Source organism: Artemia sp. Qi Xiang Cuo, chromosome 3, assembly GCF_049724085.1.
Source record: "Artemia sp. Qi Xiang Cuo chromosome 3, ASM4972408v1, whole genome shotgun sequence".
In the NCBI taxonomy this organism is placed as follows: Eukaryota; Metazoa; Arthropoda; class Branchiopoda; order Anostraca; family Artemiidae; genus Artemia; species Artemia sp. Qi Xiang Cuo.
In genome coordinates, this window is record NC_142796.1 from 92,881,467 (window position 1) to 92,903,070 (window position 21,604).

Here is a 21,604-nt window from a genome sequence, read left to right on the forward strand (position 1 = left end):
TTTAATGTTGATGATGATAATGCACGTTCATTTAATTTTTTTAAAATTTGCCTATTGCCAATTAGACTTTTGGGGAAGTTTAATGTATTTAGAAAGTTGTATAGATGAGTGTCAAATGATAATAGTCCTTTACGATTTGTAACCATGTCATACATTAAATCAATTAGATTATAGCTTTTGCCCTGAATTATAATCCTTTCCCCATTGCTCTCAACTTGAATTTGATCACTTTCCAAGAGATAGGTTAAGAGTCGTTTAATTTTTTAACGATAAGATATGGGGCACATAATTCCAATTTTCAAAACAATTGAAACAAAATCCACCTTATTTAATTTTGTTCCAACAGCAGACTCTTGAGAATATGATTCTTTTTTGGGATCAGCAGCAGCAGCAGTGGGCTTTGATCGATAGTGTTTGTCCACTCGGCGAAGTGCATCTTGAAGTAAAATCAGTTTTTTATCATCATCAATGGTTTCATTGTCGAGGAATTTACTCGGATTATCCTCAAAGTGTTCGACGGGCGAGAGAATGAGTTCTATTGGAGTCAATTTATAGGGTTTTGCCATTCTCACTAGAGAAAACCGTTTATAAGTCCTGCAATTATTGGCAGTAAAAGTGTGAAAAAGCTACGGCCTGTCTGAAGAGGTTGTTTCCTTTTAAAATTATTTACTTTATTTTTATAATCCCCTGTACATAAAAAGAAATAATGTTGCTTTGCTTGCTACTTAGCTACTTCTAGCAGTTGAACATTACCCTTGGTCAAATTTAAACAAAGTTCAGATATTAGATTAATGAAATCATTGTCAATACCATGCTTGAGTATGGCTTTCCTAAGCTGAGGTTTTGAAGTGCTTAGAACTGAAAACAAATGCCTATTTTCATGTAGTTTCTTCAGTGTCATGATAGCAACTAATAGGTGTTTTTAGTGTTCACAGGGAGATATACTGTAATTTCATTGTCGAAAATATCTGTGACTACACGCAGATCCTCGGGTGTATTTTGATTAAGATCCAATAGGATGTAATCGTGGGGCTTATTACTTGCCTGATTGTATGCCGAGAGCGGAAATTTAGGGGCACCTGGATATATTTGTTTATTGAGGGTTATTAGCGAGCTAGAATCACGAACAACTTTGTGGATGATATACTAGTTACAGTTCTAAGCAAGTTTTCGCATACATGTGCTCTGATGAAATAGATTGTGTAGAACCAGAGTAACGGAAATCTGTTCATGATGAGAGCGAACAGTGAACAATTGCAGCAATTGCTGGGACCATTGTTCAATAGATTCAGCCAGATCGTCAATGATCAGCCAAGAGTTTGGTTCAATAATTTTGAAAACATCAAGTACCTGTATGAACTGTATTTGCACCAATCCAATGGTGGCGGCAGCAATTGCTTTTAATTTATTGTATGATTCCTGCCAAATATTATAGCAATAGTAAATTTTTTTCGGTTTTTCCACAAACATTTTATCACAAAATTCAATTATTTTAGTTAAGAGTTTTGTTTTGCCCGATATTGAGGGCCCACACAGAAACGATCTGAACGGTGTTTTAAATTGATACATGTTCCTTTCAACAGTTCACCTGGACAACTAACTATAGACTCTAATTGTCTAATGACTAAATAATTTTTCCCTACTACTACTACTACTACTACTACTCTGTTCTTCAAGAAGAAGACATAGACAAAGACTAATAAAGAATCATATTTTTTTCTTTTATTATATGAACATAAAAAAGTAACAGGAAATTGAAAAAAAAATACACTTTTTAAAATTTATTCATAATAAAAAATACAACATTTACATGGGGATACAGATAAAAAACACTTTTTTTTTGTTTATTTATAGGGAAAAAACATTAAATTAGAGAGAAAGCACTTGAAAAAAAATACACTTTTTTAAATTTATTTATAAAAAAAACAAATACAACAACATTTACATAGGTACACACACACAGAGAGAAAAAACACTTTTTTTTTATTTATTTATAGAGAAAAAAACATTAAATTAGAGAGATGGCACTTGAAAAAAAAAAATCTGCTCTAAGTCCAAAAAAAAGATAACTTTGGTGACGGAGCGCCCCCCGCGCCGGCGGAGCCGCCCCCCCCCCCCCCCCAAAGGTTGCGAGGCCCCCCCCCAAAGGTTTTTTTGGAAATAATTTACAGGACTTTATTTAAACCGAGACTTTCCCTGTGGGCAATACATTCGATCCGGTCTGAAGTTAAATAGTGACCAAGGGGGAGGGTGGTCACACCATCTTGACAAACATAGACCTTGTCGGAAATGGTACTCATGGCTATTTTTTCTACATTTACATTATAGTTCCTGTAGTTCAATGAACAAATTGCCAACAGTTTGGTTCGTGGAATTGTATTTTGAACATTACAATCCCTATAAATGTTCATGTCGAAATTCTTATCCATAGAACGTGTGGGTACTCCTTTGCATTGTCTCTTGATTTTTTCGTCGTGTGTCTGTATAAAGTAAACCTTTGGACCTACAAACATACCATGGGAAATCAAGTCGCGACCGGCTTCAGATTTAAAAAATAAAAGCTGATTGGGCGCCCGACGTTTCAATAGCTCAGGGTAAATACCACTACTCCCAATGGTGTAGTCCCAACGTGAACTGATAATTTAACCGTGCGCCAAATCATCAATTAGATTTGGTGTTTTTACTTTGAGCAGTAGAGAATCCGTGTCACCGTAGCAGACCTCTACTTGCCCCTTTGCCGGCCACTGTGCCCTAGCCACATTGTAGTAGAATTCCAACATGAGCTTTTTTTAGATCTCCAAGATAGCACTGCCTGCATCAATATTTTTATTCAGGACAATGTGTCTTTTTTTCCTATTCAAAGTACCATGTCCGGGCCAATGATTGGGAAGTTGGTGTGGGTGTGATTGATCAGGCTGTGATCTCATTTGCATGTGTCGTTAACACCGACGCCAAGCTCTATCGTACAGACGCTTTCACACATCTTGCCATACTCCAGAATTAAAGTGAGTTTATAAAATCCATGTTCAGCCGTTGTCTTCGCGTCATAGTTATAGCCAAACCACTTTTAAACAAACGTTTTTAGATAAGGTGTTTGACTAAACTCGAGTGCTCGGTGAACCTTTGTGACGTTGAAACCATTGTTACACATCCATTTTAACGCTACATGATTTACAACTATGTTTTTTTTTGGCAGACGGTCGGAAATAAGTTTTTGTTTTGAAGGCACACAATGCCATCCGTCCACATTGACTAAACGCCTATTGCGAGGACTCAAAGAGTACTTAGTCAAAGGTCTATTGATACATGAGAAAACAAAATCCTTTACTGAATCGTGAAGCTCGACTGCTATCTCTCTATCAATTTCAAAACACCATCCAACCGGCCCATTCTCCTCAACACTGTTAATGTTGGGGAAATGGGGAGCTTGAGGGTCATTGAGCCATTTATAGTCGCCGCAAGGTAGTGCATAATGGGACATGGAGGAAAACTGCATTCGATTTTGTCCCCGTCTTCTCCCCCGTTGGATCAGTGTTCAAGATACGGTCCCCGTGAAAAACACACCCCCCCCTTCATTGGCCTCGCGAGGAACCGGTGCTGTTCAATGTCAGTAATTAGCCCAATTTTTTCCCAACAAATTTTCAGGATGAGGTCCATCACTAGATGAGGCGAAGAAAAATAATAACCCAATTCAAGAATAAATTCCTCATAGATTTTGTCTGTGTTTTCAGACATAATATCTAACACGGTTAAAACGTCACTCGACAAATACAGCTTGCAGTAGTCAAACCAATTTTTACCCCCTCCCTCTGCCCGAATTTTTGTAGCAATACTGTATTCCTCGGGAGTGCAACTAGGATCGTGAAGACTGTCGTAAAACGATTCAATACAAGGAATAGTCTCCTCGGCGAATCTCGACATTGAACAATAATAGTCATAAGGATATATGCCCTTGACCGTTAAAAAATCATATAAATCATTTGGAAATTGTTGCTTGAGAAGGGGGAAAGCATTGCAGCCGTCATCGTTTTTCTGCACTTGAATTGATTCGCTTAATTATTTGAGGAAAAAACTGTATGAAACTAAAAAGCGAATTTTATTCGTGTACTCAACGTCGGTTTCAAAAAACTTCCACATAAATTCGAAAACAAGCAAATTTTCTGCTGATATAGGCATGATTTTGTGCGTAAAGCTGTCTATCACCCAGGCATCATCCACTGTTCTATTTCTTTGAAGATGTACCAATACAGGTAGCCTATACTTCAGATCGGAGGTAGAGTTATGTATAAAAAAACGGTAGAAAAAGTTGTTGTTTAATTTTTAAATTACACGAATTGTGAGCCCACCCACGAAAGTTACTTTTCCCCGTTGAATTGGGGTCAATAAGGTGATTGTGGTCCTGCACCGCGTCTTTTGGGGCAAGGGCCTCCCTACACATCCAGCAAATTGTCCCCTTTCCCAACGCCAGTTGCTCCTTTTCCGTCAATGTCATTGTATAATTGGAATGACATAATCGTAAAATTGCCTTGTTTGCCGTTTCTACTAAAGAAACCAATAGCTATTGAATGCTGTCTTCCTCATCGATAGTAAAAAAAACTCTTCCAATTGTATTTTATTGTTGGTGTCACGATGGGCGTGCGCATAGGAACACTCAACTAGTGTATGTTCCTTGACTATATTTGGCCTTGATGGGTCCGATACCTCAATCAGTCTTGTTTCACAATCTAAAGACACTTTATCAGATTATATAAGAAAATTTTTAAAATTTGTAAACTGTAAAGTGTCTTTGCTTTCTGCGAATGTGGTCTGAAAACGTTTGCTCGGATGTGAATGGGGAAAGGCACATGGGACAATAGAAGCATTCCCCAAATTTTTTACCTCGAGATAGGAGTCGACTTATCGCAGTGACGGGAAAAAAATTACAATAAGACTTTACATCTTTAGGAGGTTCGTAAATAACCCATACAAAATTTATTACATTTTCCACCATCGGTGTCCTCACTGAGTACAAAACTCCTTTTTGTATTCGTTTTTTTTCCCCCATCTACAAATTCAGTGTCGTACTGGAGAACAACCACCCCACCTCAAGATTTTCATTTGCTTTCTCGAATATGCTTATTTCCTTAAAGGACACTTGATATCGTCCCTCCAAACAATCGGAATTTACTCTGGAGAAATTTCCTCCACCGTTGTGATCAAGTCCGTCGAGATTTTCCACTGTTGAATTTTTTTTTAATTTCTTATGGGCCGCTGCTTAAAATGCATACTTAAAACATTGCAGTCCCGTTTCAAATTTGAAACCCTGAACTCCTTTGGTAGCCGACAAATCTGGGTGGCATTTTATTCGTCGAGCAGCCCCCGCCCCCCTGAAAATAAAGTTTTTTTTAAATCTAATGAGATTCAGATCCATGCGTTCAATGTATAAAAAAGTGGACCCACTACCCATCTCATTAAATGTATCCAAAGTTGAAATTACTTTATTCACCCAGTTGAAAAAGTTGTCTTCAAAATCGTTTAGACCGGGTTAGAAATTCTGGTTTCCTGTCTAAAAATTAAAATAAAAACCTTCCCCGGATGTCCCCTTTCGTAAATAAACTTTTTGATTCACTGATGATTTAATTTCCACCCGACCTCCCCAATTCTGGATCTGAATCTCAATAAGAGCTCGAATTCTGTCGATATAACTATGGAGAACTTTCACAGGGTCAGTTAAAATACTACCTGTCTTTTCCCCTGGAAGCCTAAAATCTACCCAGTATGTTTGTAAATGGCTTAGAGCAGATTCTAACAAATAAAAATCCGGCATGTCCGGGGACATTTCACTATTTTCCTGTCCCGTCCCTATTTCTTCAGGACTAAATTCACTAGATGTAAAGTTGTTACTAAAAATGTCCTCAGAAGAATGATCCGGTGTCTTATTACTACTACTACTACCTATACCATTAAGTGGACTGGTGGAGAAGGGTGACAGGGAATTGTTAATAACACCACTCCCAGTCTGTTCAATCACATTGGGGGGATGTGACATGAGGTCTCCTAGTACATGTTCCAAGGTGTTTGGGGACAGTTGGTTGAGCCAGTCTGTACTGTCCTCTGGTGAAAGTTCGTTATGAGAACCAAGTTCAGATTTAATCGTAGCATCATTTAAATATTCATGAAAAAAACTATATTCCCGCTCTGGCCGTCAAGCATGTCAATATCGCAGGTTAAGTCCTCCAGCCTGGCCATTTCCCCAAAAACATCATTAAGGAACCCTCTATGCCACTCCAAATTCTCTAGAACCAGTGTAGGTTCATCCCTGAACTCTGCTGGTGGTGACAGAATTGTTTCTGTAAATACACTTGCTTCATCACTCAATGGTGTCGCTGGTGGTGCTATATCTTTAATCTGTAGAAAAAAAAGTTTTTATTTCTTATGTAAAATAACCATTTTTTTTTTATAGTTAATAAACTTTGTCAATTTCTCATAGTCATTGTCCCACTACCATCACCACCTTAACAATTAAAAGAAGAATAAAAATAAAATTTAGATTGCCAAATTTATTTCATAATATCAACTGAACATGTTAAAAAAAATATATTGTTTTTTGTTTTTTTTTTTTTAGTCAGGTAAATGTTTTCTTATTGTTATAAGGGTAAGTTATAACAAGAGAATTATAAAAAAAACTAATGGTTTTATTCCAAAAATTTTTTAAAATAAAAATGCAAAATATGGGTCCAATTCGAGTGCTTGACCCTCTTCATTATAACTCTCAATGAAATTTGACCATCGTTCGACTGACGTGGTATGCTGTATGAACAGTTGCTCCTCAGCTTCAGTTAATGGATACGAATCCCATATGTCGGCGGTTGGTGGTGTTACTTTCTCAATAATCCGTATTTTCCTGTGTCTTGCCAACGGATTTGTTGGAAGTTGTGGATGTAGTTGACCTGGGCCAAATAAATGGTTGTAAGAGAGAAGAACTTTTTTCTCCGTCCATATCAACAATTAAAGTGCAATTAAAATGTTGGATGGTCCTTTTTGAGCCCCCCCTCCCTTCCCCAAACCCCACCCGGGGAGGACCCTTGGGAACCGGGAGCTTCCTTCGAGGTAGGAGGATCGATACCCTTTCGAGTTGGGGGTATCGGACTTCACAACACTGTTCAAATAGAACAGCCTCAAATTCTTTTCTCGAATGCATTTTTTTTTACGAAAATAATTGCATGAATTGGCCCAAAATAATGTTTCTTGACATCATTATGAAGACACATTTGGAGATTATTAAAAAGAGCTTCTTATAGCAAAAAGACGTCCTGTTACAAGGAAACCCCTACTTAGAATTCAAAGCGGATTAAGTGGCGATGGATTAATTTGATAAGAGCCCGGATGTGTGCGAGAGCTTAGCGCAATAATACTAGTTTAAAGAGTGCTTGCCAACTGTGAAATAGCAAATCGTTTTTGTTTTTTTTTTTTTTTTAAAATAGTTAGTTTTTTTTTAAAAGGAAAATTTGAATTATTTAATTATAATTAGTCTTTGTTATAATTTACAATGTAATGTTTTTTTTATATAAATTAGTGATAATCATTACTTTATATACCGCTAATTTTGTTAATGAAAGAAAATGAAATAGTTTAGAAACAAATTTTAAGTTTTTACTCATCCAAAGCTATGTGTCTTAGAAAAATTCTTCATAATTTTGAAAAAAAAGGAAAAAAAATATATACAATTTAAATATCTGGCTGTACATCAGAAGTCTCTGGTACGGCTTAAAGGTGATTGTCGCTCATCTCTTGATCTGTTCATGTTGAGGTAGTATACGAAGCAACACCTTCCCTTTTCAACTTCCTTCCAACTTGCGTGGAGCTAACACTGGGGTCAGAGGACCCCGGCATTAAAAGATTAGCGGCTATTGGTTGGTCCAGGTCATGTGTAATTCTACCAGCGTATTTGATAATAGATGGTCTTGTGGCTTGCATTAGTGCAGGTTCGCTCCATCTCGCTTTCTTTTCCAGAGGAGCATTATAGCACGTATCTTCTTCCTTTAAAAAAGGGCAAAAATTTAGCATGCAGCAAAAATGCATTTTGAGTTTGGAAAATAATTCAGTTTATGTTAGGCATCTAAAGTAGTGTAAAAAACATCTTGATTTCAAAATCAGGGGTTTTCAATTACTTTTTTGAGCAACTGAATCTTAATTGAGTCTTTTTTTTCTGCTTCGAAAAAGTTGCAAGATGCTTATCTTTCTGCTAAAAAGCTGGCAGGGGGAATGGGACCATTTTGGTCCTTGGGTCATAAAGATTAAGAATCCATGGATTATTCTGATTTAAACAGGGTGCAATATGTGCCTATTTTTTGCATTAAAAAACTGGTGTTAAAATAGGGGGAGCTGGAATTTTTTTTTTCAATTAAATAAATATTTATATTTTCCTTTATTATCAAAATAAAATACTCATTGTTACAAATTTAGATTTTTTAGAATGATTTTCAGCTCTTAAACTTAGGTAAGCAGCATAGATTCTAAATTGGTTTGGTTCTTCTTCTTCTAAAGACTAAAAGCATCATTAGGCTACTATGATCTAAAAATATCACTGAAATACATTTTCCAGCAGTACATGGTAGCGAACTATAAGTAAGGAACAAATCAGGTTAATAGTAACCGAAACTCTAAAAAGGAAGCTTTTGTAACAATTAATACATTAAAAGAATCAACATTTTATTCTAACCCCAAATTACCGATCGAAAGCTAAGCAATTTTTCAAAAACATCCCTAAAAAGGCTCACTTATCTTGATAAAAATAGCACCGTAAATGCAGACTGGCCTGGAAGTATTTTCAAAAACATCCCTAAAAAAAAGCCACTTATCTTGATAAAAAAGGAAGCTTTTGTAACAATTAATACATTAAAAGAATCAACTTTTTATTCTAATCCCAAATTACCGATCGAAAGCTAAGCACTTTTTCAAAAACATCCCTAAAAAAACAGGCCACTGATCTTGATAAAAAGGAAGCTTTTGTAACAATTAATACATTAAAAGAATCAACATTTTATTCTAATCCCAAATTACCGATCGAAAGCTAAGCACTTTTTCAAAAACATCCCTAAAAAGGCCCACTGATCTTGATAAAAATCGCACCGTAAATTTCAGCCTATAAGAGAACTATGTAGAGGTTTCAGCTCCTAAACAATAGGCTTCTAAGTGCATAAGTACCCTTAGTTCTAGTGTCTGTCTTAAGTAGTCAAAAAGATTAAGCCATTAGCAAAGTGGTTGTTTCTACCATTCTATTTAATTTTTCATATACAATGAACCAAAATCAAAGTGAACATGTCTCTCTTTTTTTGAATATTTACTAAAATTGAAAGTAAGGAAAGAATTTCTTCCTTAACTTAATGACAAGACAATTTCTTTTTATTATAATAATGAGAAAATTTTTACTCACCAGAAATTGCTTAGAACTATCCATTTTCTATGTAAATTTTTACAAAAAATGTCAGTAGTGTTAAGTTGAATAAACTATTCAAAACTGTTGAAGAATCTAATTTGAAACCTGAATATATACAAAAAAATAATTGCATAACAGCGAAACAAGACGTGCTGGTTTTGGTTTATCACTAAAAAAAAGACATTGAACTTTGAAATTATATAAATCTCTTGGCAAAGAAAGATGTAATGACCAGTAGAATAGAATACCTATCAGAAAAAAACCTGTTTGGTACGGAGGGGCGTAAGCAAAGTATATAGCTTCACCCAAATTCCATATGATAAGGGAGTACTGACTCTCTTTGAAAAGGTGTAGAGCTTCCATAGAATTCCATATGATATTTCAAATTGCTATAGCTTCCATAGAATTCAAAAGATGGATACTACTACTGTTCAAAATTAGACGTAAATGTTGGAATTTACACATTTCAACAGCTTCTCTGTAGTGCTGGACAATACCTTTGCCATGCAAAATTAGGCTAGCTTGATTAAATAAAATAGTATGGTCTGGGTTTTCAAAAATGTGCTCTGCAAGGGTAGAGTCAGAACTTTATATTTTTTCCGTTTTTTAAGTGTGTTATTAATTGAGGTAGAGTGCTGAGTTTATCTACCCGTAAGTCGCTGATCAGTTATTCATATATACCAAAGACCACACGAGCAAGGAATTATGTAGGCACTGGAGCTTCCACTTATCGGGATAGGGTCTTTACCTTGATAAATTTGGGAACTAATAGTTTTTTGGGTCTATAGTAAGTGTAAATATTGTTTTTTCTTAGATTTTTCAAAAAGTGGTCTTAAAACCCTTTAATGTTAGGGACCCCAAGATAAATTGGATTTTCCCTTTGATTTGCGTTTTCTGTGTCACAATCTAATAATATCTTAATGCGTTTTGCAATTACAGAATTTATTAAACTAATTTGATAACATTCCCAAATAAAATATCTCTAAGGTGGTCGGGATCTAAATCCGGGAAGCGTGTTGAACAAATTTGCAATGCTCTATTAACTAGAGAAGTGACAACTCCTCGTTTCACAGCAGGAGAATGATTAGAGGAATAATTTAAGTAACGGTCACTATGTGTGGGTTTTCTATAGACACTAAACTCAAAACATGTATCATTTCGGTGCACCAGATCATCTAAGAAAGGAAGACGCCTCTAAATCTCTGATTCCTGAGTAAATTTAAGTTTTGGATCCAAGGAGTTGAGCAAGTGAAGAAAAGAACCCAGAGACTCGTCACCATGCTCCCACAAATAAAAAAATATCATCTTTAAAACGAACCCAAAATTCAGGTTTACAAAAACTTTTCAAAATAGCCCTTTCTTCAAGGTGATCCATAAAGATGTCGGCCTGTATTGGTGAAAAGTGGGCTTCCATTAAAAGCCCATATTTCTGTCTATAAGAAATGTCTCTATAATGAAAGTAAAAAGAAGTTCTGTTACAAAGGGTTATAAGTGAAAGAAGTGTCTGATTCGAAAGAGTAGATTTTTTCTGATATAGATGGGTTAGAACTAAGTTTATGGTCCAAAATCAGTTCGGCCTTTTGAGGATCACAATCGGTATACATTGAATCTGCGCCAAAACTGCCAATTCTTGTATTTGGTTTAATCGAAACTTGCTTTACCTTGGAAACGAAATCAGCGGAATTTTTTATATAGGACTTTTGAGTCTGAGTTAGTGGAAGAAATACAACTAATAAGAATTTTCCTATTTTTGCTGTAGGAGAATTAAAAGAAAAAACAATGGGTCGAAATAAATTATAGGGCTTATTAATTTTAGAAACACCATAAAAACGAGGGGACGTGCATCCATGAGGGTAAAACCTTTTTAACAATTGATCTGTGATTTCATCTTTTCCTTTTAGATAAGACAGCTCTTTTCGGACTTCCTGGACAAATTTTTCGGTGGGATCGGTAGCTAATTGTTCATATTTATTAGAATCATTCAAAATTTCTCTGACTTTTTTGTTGTAATCATCTGAATCTAATACAACAACAGCATTGCCTTTATCGGCTTTGGCAATAATCCCAGAATGATCTTTATGCAGTGAGCGTAAGACTTAGTGTTCATTTTTACTAAAAAATTTTAAATTTGCCTTATTAACAGAAGGCGAATCCAACAAGGTTTAAACAAAATGTGCTCTAACCTTAACAATATCTCCAATCTCTTCACGAGAGTCATTAAATGCCACCTCGGTGTTCGCAATAATTTCACTATAAGGTATTTTCGAAGGGGCTATTTTCAATAACGCTTCCTGGATTCAGAGTTCGACCACCTTAGAGATATTTTATTTGGGAATGGTTATCAAATTAGTTTAATAAATTCTATAATTGAAAAACGTATTAACATATTACCAGATGGTGACACGGAAAACGCAAATCAAAGGGAAAATTCAGTTTATCTTGATCTACCGTACTTTAAAGGGGTTTCAGACCACATGTCAAAAAATATAAGAAAAAATGACATTTACACGTACTATAGAACCAAAAAAACTATCAGTTCCAAAATTTATCAAGTTTCCCGATCTCAAAATCAAAATTTATCCCGATAGGTGATAACTCCGGTGCCTAGAGAATTCCTTGCTCGTGTGGTCTTTGGTATATCGGAAGAACTGATCAGCGACTTACGGATAGATTACCTCAACACTCTACCTCAATTAACAACACAGTTAAAAAGCGAAAAAAAACCAGAAAATTTTGACTCTGCACTTGCAGAGCATATTTTTGAAAACCGAGACCATACTATGTTATTTAATCAAGCTAGCCTAATTTCATATGACAAAAGTATCGTCCAGCACTACAGAGAAGCTGTTGAAATTTATAAATACCAACATTTATGCCCAACTTCAAATAGGGATTCAGGTTATTTAAGAATAAATGAGTCGTATTGCGGTTTTATCAAAAGAGAAGCCAATACTTTAGTAGTCCAAGATATAAGCCTTGTACTTCTTTCCCAATCACATAATCAGACACGCCAACAACCCCTTAGGTCTCAAAGAGTGTCTGCAAGGAATGTAATGATTAAGATCAGAAATCAGATGACATAGTTCCCCAACTCATTCAATTGCTGGTTCGTTTTGTTTTGAGTGAATGAATGTTTTTCTTTTATTTATCAGTTATTCGCTAGTTTCCGTCTATGGCGGTTCAAATTTTTGGATTTTTGCAAATCACGGATATTTGTGAATGACTCACTTTTACGGTTGTTAGGTTTTTGGTTTTAATTCTTATAATTTTTGGATTTTATTGAATTTTATTCATATTTTAATTTTTTGTTTTTTCATTTGTTTTTTTGTTGTTTTGTTGCTTTTTTTTTTCACATTGACTTTCCACGTTTTATTTTGTTGGTTTTTTCTTCGACAATCTCATTGAATATATTTTTTCATTTCGCGATGAAGAAGAGAGGCGTTTGTCCCCTCGAAATATACGTTTGTTTTTGTTTTATCAGTATTTTCATTTGGCCTTTAAAAACCCCATTTTTGCTCGTTTTTCTTTCTTTATGTCATGTCAGGCCATTGTGGTTTAAAAAATTATCTTCGCTATGCTTATGGTGAGCATTCTACCAATAAGGTTACTACATCCATATCTCCGGCGAGAAAAAAAGCTAATTTGATTAATCAACAGTATTTTCTTCGAGGAGGAGCTATGGCTCCCGTCGTCTATATCCCACCCTAAAAAATCACACGAATGTTAACTTTCACACTCACTATAAGAGAAAAAAAGTTGACTTACCTATTGTGACAATACTTAAGTCGAAATCCCGATTAAGCAGCGGAAACAACTGCATTTTAATGTCTTTCAAATGCTTGGTACATGAATACCATCCTTCAAATGCTCTTGATATTATCTGACGCCTCATGCTTGAACAGAGGACTGACAGTGAATCTCTAAAAATACAAGGAGATTATTAAAATAAAACCGACAAATATAAATGAAAAACTAAAGTCTAAAACATTTAAACAACAACAAACAAAACGTCAGATTTTGGCTCAATCATTTAATTAATCAAAAATATACACTAAAAACTGTAAAGTAATATGTCGCCATAATATTAAATAGGATTGGCATGTTAAAAAATTGAGAGGGAATAGTCAATCTGTACTTGCCTCAATTAAAGATAGGAAAGGAGCCACAATTGGTGATAGGGAAAGAGTTAAAGAGATAGAGGCAAACCGTTTTAAGAGTATTCTAAACTTTACACTTACAGCACATGATATAGAAAAAAATGTCACACCTGAGAAGTGAAGGAAGATTTATTTTGATGAAAAACTCGATATTGTACTAAAATGACTAAAATAATTAGGCCCCAGCTGCTGATATTGGGGTTAATTAGCTGTGGTAAATTAGCTAAAATAAAACAGAACAAAAACAGCGGTATTTCTGAAGTTAGAGAAAACTTACTGTGGCATCTCTTCATATGTCACGTCATATCTTCTTATTTCATTTTGGCATCTGACCGGTATACAATAGTTCAGTTTTAAGCCGGATTAACTTTGGAATATATTATAACATTGAGAGTGCAAACATATACGGACTTTAAAGCTGTTTTTAATGATTGCATATGCAATCTTGATGGACTTTTTTTTACCTGGATAATGGATTAATTTCGGCTATGTTTTGGACCAAGACTGTTTTGGGCTAAGCTAAACAAAACGATAATGTTTTCACATTCAGCTATTCTTAATTATATCCAAACAAACATTTTATCGGATATTGACGATGAAGTTATTATTAGTCATGCAGTGGAGCTTTTTCCTGAATATATTCTCAAAGATGCTGAAATTGATTTGTGGGCAGAAATATACCCTAGTAGTAAAACAGCACCAAGGAGACAAGGTGATAGTGCCTCCGCTCGGCATGTGAAAGATATGATTGTTTGCTTCGGAAGTGCGAAAATGAGGAGGTAACAGTGCCGACGTACGTAATTATTTCACCCACTGAAGTGCCTGTAATTCCTGCTGTTGCTTATCATAAACTTACTCCCAAAATTTGTGCTCTGGATAGTACCCTTAACTTCATCAAAGAAAAGGTAACAGCTTATGATTTAAATTTTCCGTCATTTCCTATTCCTTATGCTAATCCTCATATTGAGAGCACTGCCACCGTTATCATTTCAAAAGTGCCTACTAAACTTGACGACCCTTCAAAACGGGCTCATGCTATTAATAAAATCCCTGGCCATGAAGCTATTCAAACAGTTCGTGGTAACGAACTGTAAGTAAGGAGCGACCCGGCTCAATGGTAACCGAAACTCTAGAAAACGGGTTTTTGATACCAATAGATATATCAAAAGAATCAGATTTCAATGCTGATTTTAAATATGTAACTTTCATTAAGTTTAGTGCTACCCATCAAAAGTTACGCGCCTGAGAAAATTTGGCTGATTTTCAAAAAAAGGGGGAAAGACCCCCTAAAAGTTATAGAACCTTAATGAAAATCACACCATCATATTCAGCGTATCAGAGAACCCTACTGTAGAGGTTTCAAGCTCCTATCTACAAAAATGTGGAATTTTCCATTTTTTGCCAGAAGAAAGATCACGGATGCGTGTTTATTTGTTTGTTTGTTTGTTTGTTTTTTTTTTTTCCCCAGGGGTGATCGTATCGACCCAGTGGTCCTAGAATATCTTGGGAGGGCTCATTGGAACGGAAATTAAAAGTTCTAGTGCTCTTTTTAAGTGACAAAAAAATGGAGGGTAACTAGGCCCCCTCCCACGCTTATTTTTTTCCCAAAGTCACCCGATCAAAATTTCGAGATAGCCATTTTGTTCAGCATGGTCGAAAATATGATAAATATGTCTTTTAGAATGACTTAATCCCCGAAGTTCCCAGAGGGAGGGCTAAAAGTTATGAACTTTACCCAATGTTAACATATAGAATTGGTTATTGGGAAGTATACAGAAGTTTTCAGGAGATTTTTTTTCTGGTAGTGGGAGGGACGGGTGGGTCGGTGGTTATGTTGGATGATCTGTTCATGAAGGAAGTTTTCATGGGGGAAGGAAATTGCCATGAAGGGGGCGCCGGACTTGCCAGCATTATTTATTGGTTATTGGGAAGTATACAACCATTTTCAGGAAGGATTTTTTTCTGGAGGGGGGGCTAGACGAGGGGGTTAATCCGGAGAAGCTGTCCGGGGCGGAGGTTTCTTTGGGGTAAGGGAAATTTCTATGAAGGGGGCGCCGGATTTCCAAGTATTATTTAAAAAACGATCAGAAATTAAATAAAAAAAAAAACATGTTTTTTCAACTGAAATGTAACAAGGAATATTAGAACTTAAAACGAACAGAAATTATAACGTATGTGAGGGGGTTCTCCCCCAAGTCAATACCTCGCGCTTTACGCTACAGTTTTTTTTAGTGCTTTCAAAAGAGCGATCTATTCTAATTAAACAGCCTTTGTGATTCAGGGGTTTGTGAATCAAAAATTTTTTTAACTTTTAACGTAAAGAGCGTGGTATTGACTAAGGGGATAACCCCCTCATATACGTAATGACATATACGTAATAAAAAAAACAATAAAAAACAAGCGATACGGCTTAATAGTAATCGAAACTTTTAAAAACGGAATTTTGATGTCAATATATGTATGAAAAGAATGTGTTTATAATGCTGATTCTAAATATATAAATTTTATTAAGTTTAGTATTACTCATCAAAGGCTACGAGCCTGAGAAAATTTACTCGATTTTTTAAAGAGGGGGAAACATCCCCTACAAGTGAAAGAATTTTAATGAAAACCACACCGTCAGATTCAGCGTATCAGAAAACCCTATTACATAGGTTTCAAGCTCATATCTGCAAAAATCTGCAACTTTGTATCTTTTGCCAGAAGAAAAATATACGAATATAGAAGTTAGTTACGTAAGTTAATTTGTAAAGACATCCATTTAGAAAAAGAAAAGTAAAATTTTTATGCAAATAAAAGCTGCATTAACTAAAAAATGATCAGAAATTAAATAAAAAAAAACAAGTTTTTTAACTGAAAATAAGGAACGACATTAAAACTTAAAACGAACAGAAATTATTCTGAATATGAAAGGGGCTTTCCCCTCCTCAACGCCTCGCTCTTTACGCTAAAGTTTTTTATTGTTTTAAAAAATAAAGTTGTGAGACAGTCAAACTTTAGAGTAAAAAGCGAGGCTTTGAGTAGGGGACAGCCCCTTCAATATGCAGAACACTTTCTGTTAGTTATATGTTTTGATGTTGCTCCTTGCTTTCAGTTTAATAAACTTGTTTTTTTTTATTTAATTATCACAGCATAAAGCCTTTTGGCAATAAGCTATTTGTTCAGATTAGTCAATCTGCAGCTAATATTTTCAGCGATGCGGTTCCAACTTCCAACCGTATTGAATAGCTGTGACGTCATGATGCAAGAAAATAAATTTCATGGCATTGTTAAGGGGGTGCCCACTAATTATGAGGCGATAATTTTTAAGGAATGTGAAGGTGTCATCGACGCTGAACGCTTGGGAAAATCCCTGGCTGTAAAAATTACCTTTTCTGATGCTGTAGCCCAGAGTAATAGCCTACGACTCGGGCTCGAGGTGGGCTATAAATAATTCCGGGTCTCTGAACTCCTGCGCCCGTCCCGTTGCTGTCATAATTGTCAATCTCCCTACCACATGAAAACCAAATAAGATAAGCCAAGAAAATGCAGCCGCTGTGCCGGCTCCCATGTATCATCCCGTGATTCCCCCTCTGTTTTTGATCCAAAATGCGCTAATTGTGAGGGTGATCACGCATTTCAGAAGCAAACGTGTGATTCGGAAATGACTGTCGAACTGTCCGTCTCAATCTGCTCTTTTAATATCAATGGCAAGAAAGGTAAAGATGGCTCATTAGATAAAAAAATAAATGATTTTGACATTTTGTTCTTGCAAGAACATTTACTTCCCGCCATCTCCGTTAGCTCTCTACGAAGAAGTAGCCACCATATTGTCTTTACTACCAATGCCCAAAAAACAAAAGGCCGACCTTCTGGAAGCCATGCATGTGTTATCAAACGATCAGCTACTCATTTGTCACCTATCTTATTTCATTCCTCTGATAATATTATGGCAATACGACTTGGTCACCTTGTATTTATAAATATATATCATCTCTGCGATCAGAAACGTCTAGCTTCACTTACTAAGTTTTCTAATGCCTGCTCATCCCTTAAAACTCTTACGCAATATTGAAAGGCATAGGTATCGTTGGATAGTGGTAGGGGACTTCAATTGTGATGTGAATACCTCCTCTACTCGTGCCAACTTAGTCTTAGATTCATTGCCTATTGGTTACCGCATAGTATCCACAGCTCTTAATTACAGTTATATCCATAATAGTCGTACTGTGACCCATATTGATCATTGTATCTGCTCTGCCGATGTTCCCTGTTCTGTCGTTAATATTGACGAAGACGAACATAATTTTGACCACCTTCCCCTATCCCTTACTGTAAACATTACCCACTGATCCATCTAATCATCCTTGTGCTGCTAATAAAAAAGAGCGTATGAAACGAGAGTCGAGCAAAGCCAATTGGCCTTTATATATTTCTACCCTAACAGCTCTGTTGTCCTGCGTCAAGATCCCTTTTAATATACTGTGCACGAGTGTTTTTCGCTACAAGCCAGAGTGCAACTGAATGTTTATTACCTTCACTTAGTTAAGTGCATGAAACAAGCTGAGAATGTGGCTGTTCCCCTTGTCCGGGTTAAACTAAAAACTCTAAGTCCAATTGGGAAAGAAGACCCGTGTCTTAAAGCCGTCAAAAATCGGGCTAAACTCTGGCTTCACATCTGGATTGCGTGTGGGCTGCTCTTGCGAGGCCAAATGTTTGATATAAAGAATAAGACAAAGCGGAGTTTAAACGGTATCTTCGTTTGGTTCGATATAATGGTACTTAGTTCCCTAAAAGTGCAGTACAATGGAAAGAAGTCATTAGTACGTCTAAATTTGATTCATTAGGGACCAGTGATGTTATCCCAGATTCGTCTTGGGTTAGGCATTATAAAAATATTTTCTGTAAGATTGAGTATAGTGTTCATTATCATTTTCAGTGCTTAGTTTCTAAATGTTTGCCACCTAAAGTTTATCAACATCATGTTATTCCCGTCTCAACTAAAAGTATTGTTAATTGTATGATTAAACTTAAGTCTAAATCGAGTGATCTTGATGGGATTAACGCTCACCATTTACGTTGTGATTGTCCGGCACTAGTCGCTCAGCTCCTGATACTTTTTTAGTTCTGTTTATGTTTGTCAAAGGTGACTGATTCCTTCCTTTGCGGAACGGTAACTACGATTCTTAAACTTGGAAGAGACCCTTTTGATTGCAGTTCATAAAGGCCCATCACTGTTGCTTGACATATTAGTAAGGTTTTTGAATATGTTCTGCTCCCATATATTATTGAACGAACTGCGAAAGACTCAAACCAATTTGGATTTCAACCTCGTGGATTTGTCAACATGCGCATAAGGTTTTAACTTCAACTCTTTATGATGCCCAGTCTAAAGGTTATGAATTACATATTTGCGCTTTGGATTTATCTAAAGCCTTCGATAGTATTTACCATGCACAAATGTGGCACTCTTTGTCAGAGTTTGGAGTGAACCCTTCCGTCATACATGTACTTTAATTTTGGTATAGTAATTCGTTTTCAAACAGTTCGTGGTAACGAACTGTAAGTAAGGAGCGACCCGGCTCAATGGTAACCAAAACTCTAAAAAACGGAATTTTGGTACCAATAGATACATCAAAAGAATCAGATTTTAATTCTGATTTCAAATATATATATTTCATCAAGTTTGATATTACCCATCAGAAGTTACGCGCCTGAGAAAATTTGGCTGATTTTCGAAAAAAGGGAGAAAGACCCCCTAAAAGTCATAAAACCTTAATGAAATTCACACCATCATATTCAGCGTATCAGAGAACTCTACTGTAGAGGTTTTAAGCTCCTATCTACAAAAATGTGGAATTTTACATTTTTTGCCAGAAGGAAGATCACGGGTGCGTGTTTATTTGTTTTTTTTTCCCCAGGGGTAATCGTATTGACCCACTCCCAGTGGTCCCATAATATCGTAGGAGGGCTAATTAGAACAGAAATTAAAAGTTATAGCGCCCTTTTTAAGTGACCAAAAAAACAGAGGGCAACTAGACCCCTTCCCACGCTAATTTTTTTTCTCAAAATCACCCAATTAAAATTTTGAGATAGTCATTTTGTCCAGCATATTCAAAAATCGAATAAATATGTCTTTTACGATGACTTAATCCCCCACAGTTCTCAGGGGAAGGGCTGCAAGTTATGAACTTTGCCCATCGCTTACACATCGTATTGGTTATTGGGACGTATGAAGACATTTTCAGGAAGAATTTTTTTCTGGTGGGGGGGGGGGCGGGAGGTGGGGATGACTCGGGAGACTCTTTCGGTGGAGGATTTATCTTTGGGGCGAGGGACAATTCTATGAAGGGGGCGCCAGATTTCCAAGCATTATTTAAAAAACGATCAGAAATTAAATAAAAAAAAACCCAGTTTTTTCAACTGAAAGTAAAAAGCAACATTAAAACTTAAAATGAACATAAATTATTACGTATATGAGGGGGTTGTCCCCCAAGTCAATAACACGCTCGTTACGCAACAGTTTTTTTAGTGCTTTAAAAAGAGATATATATTCTAATTAAACGGCCTTTGTTATTCTGGGGTTTGTTAATTAATTTTTTTTTTTAACTTTTAACTTAATGAGCGTGGTATTGAATAAGGGGAGAACCCGCTCATATATGTAATAACAAATACGTAATAAAAAAAAACAATAAAAAAAAACAAGCGATACGGCTCAATAGTAATCGAAACTTTTAAAAACGGAACTTTGATGTCAATAAATGTATTAAAAGAATGGGCTTATAATGCTGATTCTAAATATATAAATTTTATTAAGTTTAGTATTACTCATCAACGGCTACGAACCTGAGAAAACTTACCTGATTTTTTAAAGAGGGGGGAAACATCCCCTAAAAGTGAAAAAATTCTAATGAAAATCACACCGTCAGATTCAGCGTATCAGAAAACCCTATAACATAGGTTTTAAGCTCATATCTGCAAAAATCTGCAACTGTGTATTTTTTCCCAGAAGAAAAATATACGAATATAGAAGTTCGTTACGTAAGTTAATTTCTAAATTACGTCAGAACCAAATTTAGAGACAGCCATTTAGCAAAAGAAAAGTAAATTTTTTATGCAAATTTTGTTTACTTATTCAATGCCGGCGAGCCAAAATAAAAGCTGCATTAACTAAAAAACGATCAGAAATTAAATAAAAAAAACAAGTTTTTTAATCTGAAAGTAAGGATCGACATTGAAACTTAAAACGAACAGAAATTATTCCGTATATGAAAGTGGCTGTGCCCTCCTCAACGCCTCGCTCTTTACGATAAAGTTTTTATTTTTTAAAAAAAATAGTTTTGAGAAAGTCAAACTGTAGCGTAAAGAGCGAGGCGTTGAGGAGGGGACAGCCCCATTCATATACGGAATAATTTATGTTCGTTTTAAGTTTTAATGTCGCTCCTTACTTTCAGTTTAAAAAACTTGTTTTTTTTTATTTAATCTTCGTTTAAAATCTGGTACAGGGTACTGCGGTAATATACAAGTTCAATCTGGAGTACGCAGGGTGGGGTGCTATCACCTTATCTATTTAATGCTTGCATTCAAAATGTATTATTAAGAATCAAGCCTTCGTATTTTTATAATTTATCTGATGTATCTTATATTGCGTATGCGGACGACCTGCTAGTTTTAAGCCGAACCGAGTCTATTTTGGCATTATTAGTGCAACGTATTTCTATGATGTTTCAGGATGTTGGTCTTTTTTTGAATGTTGTTAAATGCGAATATTTATTTTTTCAATCCCTAATCATCAGCTCATAATTTGTCCTGTGGATCCTCAGTAATTCGCAATGTTACGAGTTTACGGTGGTTAGTAATTAGTATTTGTTATACACTCACTTGTTTTTGCGACTTCAAGTTCTGAGAGATGTTGAAGAAAAGTTGAAGATCGGATATGCGAAAATTATAGCTAACCATGGAAAATCTTCACGCCGAGCTTTAGCTAAAACGTATTTCACATATTGTGACCATTCTGTCTTGTTTTAAGTGGAATGTATTCGTTATTGAA

The 21,604-nt window shown here is 35.7% G+C and overlaps 1 protein-coding gene across 1 annotated transcript in view; it reads right to left on the reverse strand.

Moving 5' to 3' along the window:
• The window catches only part of LOC148954757 (small G protein signaling modulator 1-like), a 106,757-nt gene that overhangs the window by 47,226 nt on the left and 37,927 nt on the right, over positions 1-21,604 (reverse strand). The window contains exon 5 of the mRNA XM_089086504.1: positions 13,184-13,338. Coding sequence (XP_088942630.1) covers positions 13,184-13,338 — 155 coding nt within the window. The remainder of the gene's footprint in view (positions 1-13,183; positions 13,339-21,604) is intronic.